The sequence below is a fragment of the Trypanosoma equiperdum genome (genome assembly GCF_001457755.1).
Source record: "Trypanosoma equiperdum strain OVI genome assembly, contig: ctg_1467, whole genome shotgun sequence".
Taxonomy (NCBI): Eukaryota; Euglenozoa; class Kinetoplastea; order Trypanosomatida; family Trypanosomatidae; genus Trypanosoma; species Trypanosoma equiperdum.
In genome coordinates this window covers 8,627-11,914 of record NW_027123468.1, presented here as the reverse complement: position 1 = coordinate 11,914, position 3,288 = coordinate 8,627, and the positions used below count along the sequence as shown (strand labels likewise).

Here is a 3,288-nt window from a genome sequence, read left to right as displayed (position 1 = left end):
ATAATAATAATAATAGAAGAGTGTTTTGAGTGCGAGCATACACGAGTATTATACTAAGAGCAGTGGCGAAGACTAAATTTAGGACTAAAATAAAAACAATGAAAACAATAGCAATATTGCAATTGCGGTAAGGGAGTGAGAAGAAGTGTGAGAGCACGAGGAATATTGTTAAAGGAAAAAGAGAAAGTCAGAGGGTGGGAGAAATAATAATATAGAATAAGCGCAGTTTCAAACAGAAACGTTATACGCCTTATAATATTACACAAGTATGTGGTGGAGGGGCAATTATAGATTGAGAGAATGCAGCACACAACCACAGATCCATCGGTTACAGTGCCTTCATTGATAAAAACAGGGGCGCAAAGGCACGAAAGTAAACCTAGAGTAAAATGATGGAAGTTGCTGTCACTGAGTAGAGAAAAAAGATTATACATGAGGAATAGTGCCTCGTATTTCACTCATAAATGGATAAATATTATAACAAAGTTGATGTTGGTTCCTGGAGGTTTCATACAAATGGCTGATCCTAATATTTAGCTGTGAAAAAGCAAAGCAAAACTGAATAATTCGACATATGCGAAGTAGTGTCGCAGTCGTCTTATCATGTACAGTAATAATAGCTAATATTTGTGTGAAAAAATATGATTTTATCAGTAGTAGAAATTAAAAACTACGACCACTAATGGATAAATGTTGATAGTAAAAAATAAAGAAGAATAAAGTTCTTAAAATAGTGCATGTGTGTACTGGCCGACAGCGCTTTTTGAGAACAGAGTAACAAAGGACATATTCCTCTAATTGCGTTTGGAGTACAGCACAGAAGTTAGGACCTTACAATAAAAGAATAATTCGTATAACCGTGGCCAGCAAACTCAAGACAGCGCTCTGCATTAACAAAACACTATCACCAAAATGAGCACTCTCAGCCTCCAAAGTACCAACTCTTATGCACATGTGACCTAAAAGCACTCATGGTACACACCAGAATCACAAGACAAACCATGTCTGTGGCAAGAAGCTGTGTTACCATATTATTTCACCAGCAAGACGTGGAGAATTGACACAAAATATAGACAAATTAAAGCTATAAGCAATGAATTGTCAGGTATGAAAATGAGTGCCATACTTTCAAGGGTGAAAGAACTAGGTTCACAGTCGAGGATAGATGGATGTAATTACTCTAGACACAGACTGGAATGGATTAAAGTAGGAGAGAACAGTAGCGATTCCAAAACTCAGACCAAAGAGCAAGAAAGATGGCGCAGTTATGCACACAAAGCCGAGACAAAACTGCAAAACTTGCTTTACATTCCACAGAAGGAAACCAAAGTTGCATAAATACGCATTCCATTTTTCACCAACAAAAAACAATAAAAACCTGATTGTTTTTAGAGTTTCTAGCTGACTTCATTATCTTATTCTGCCACGCTATCTCAGACAAATCTAGTATAGGCGACGGAAAAGTGAAGTCGAAATCTCAAGCCCCGTTGATTAAAGCAAAGTTTTCTGACAAACTGGAAAGGGCTCAGTAGGTCCATCGCTGTAGAATTCTAGGCATGCGCAACCTTTGTTTCGCAGTAGCAATCCTACTAACTTCTGTAGCAAAAACTAAAGCCTCGGGAGACGACCCCGCTAAGGCAGCAAATGAAAAGGTTACGGACTTCTGTTCCATGATGGCTTATTACTCAGCGCTGCAAGATGAACTGCGACAATGGATAACTACAGCAGCGGTCAACGAGAACGATTTGGCAGAGGAAGCAAAACTGCTAACACTTGCGGCAGCAAAAACCCAGCACACCGACAGCGGACCAGCGTACCAGCTACTAGCTCAGCTAGCACTTCAACGGACTTCAGCGGCCGCGGCGGAAATAGCGAAGCAAACACCGAAAATCCAGGCTGCAATAGCGGCCCTGGCAACTAAAAAGGGTGAGCTGGCACACCTACACGCTCACGACGCCGGCGTTGCGGCAACCCCGACTATAACAGCAACTGGCACAGCGAAGCTCGGAGCAATCCTGAGCGGGAGCACCAACAACCAGTGCAAAGTGGAGGTAAAGCGAACAATCGTAACAGAAGCGACCTGCGAGGACACCGCCGGCAAACTAACAGCAGCAAAGACAATAGGCAATTTATTCACTAAAGCAAGAAGCATCAAAACAGTACCGGCAGCAAGCCTAAAAGCCAGGGACCTGCAAGTGACACTAGAAGCCAAAGGAAACATAGACGCTGGCAGCGGCTGGACAGTAACAACCGACGCCAAAGCATGCGAAGACAACGGGTCGGCCGGGCCAGCCTCTAGCGCCACGAAAGGCGTGGCGCTAACGGCCCTAGCCCCAACCGGCACTCTAACCTACTCAACACTGGACCTAACGAGCGACCCAGGACAAGGCTCCGAAACCGACGGCGGAAACACAAACAACAAAGTCACATACCACATCAGCGACAAAGAATTGAGAGGAGCATTGCGCGCCGCTCAACAAGCCAAACCAGACCTACCGGCGCCAGTCAAAACCGAACAGATTACAACAATCGCAGGAACAGCTGCAGCACAAAAACTCGCAGCTGCGATTTCAAGGCCAGGGACTAAAACAGCAAAACCCAAAGCTGACGCAGACGAAATAGCGATGTTAATATTTAAAAAGAAGTCAGGAAGTATAGAAACAGACTTTTTAACACCATTAACCAAGGATAAGCTTTCAATCCCAACTGATGGCGAACCCATAACCGGCAGCACACAGCAACTCGCAACAAACAACTTCGACGCAGCTATGGCTTATTATTATAGCGAAAACATAAAAAAGGCAGCGGCGACCGCAGGAGGCAACCCCAAAGCAGGCGTTCAAGCAGCCGCAGGAGAAGACAAAACAGAAGAAAAGAAAGGCGGGGATAATAAAACAAACGCAGCCGATTGCACAGGCACTGAAGAAGGTATATGTGACAAGACAAAATGCGATTGGAACGCTGAGAAAAAACAGTGCAAAGTTAAAGAGGGAGCGGCTGTTATTTCAGCTGTAATAAAAGCCCCTCTTTTGGTTGCAGCTGTGTTTCTAGCATAACACTTTTAGTATTTTTGTTCATTTTTCAGAAATTTATGAAATTTTGATAAATTTGATATATTATAAAACTTCTTAACAAAAAGTGAAATCTTAAATTTGAACTAAATAAAATTTTTCTAAAATGTACGTCACAGCGTTCTATGTGTGCAAAAGATTGTACAAAAAAAAAGTAATATAATATTTTGGTTTTATGAATATCAGTTAGGATTGTGATAAAGTAGTGGATGTTATT

The 3,288-nt window shown here is 42.2% G+C and overlaps 1 pseudogene across 1 annotated transcript; it reads left to right on the top strand.

Annotated features, from left to right (window-relative positions):
• The first annotated feature begins 1,634 nt into the window (after positions 1 to 1,634).
• Positions 1,635 to 3,075, top strand: TEOVI_000768700:pseudogene (annotated as a pseudogene). The gene is given in 2 exon segments: positions 1,635 to 3,053; positions 3,055 to 3,075. Coding segments are annotated over 2 exon segments (1,440 nt in total).
• The last annotated feature ends 213 nt before the right edge of the window (positions 3,076 to 3,288 follow it).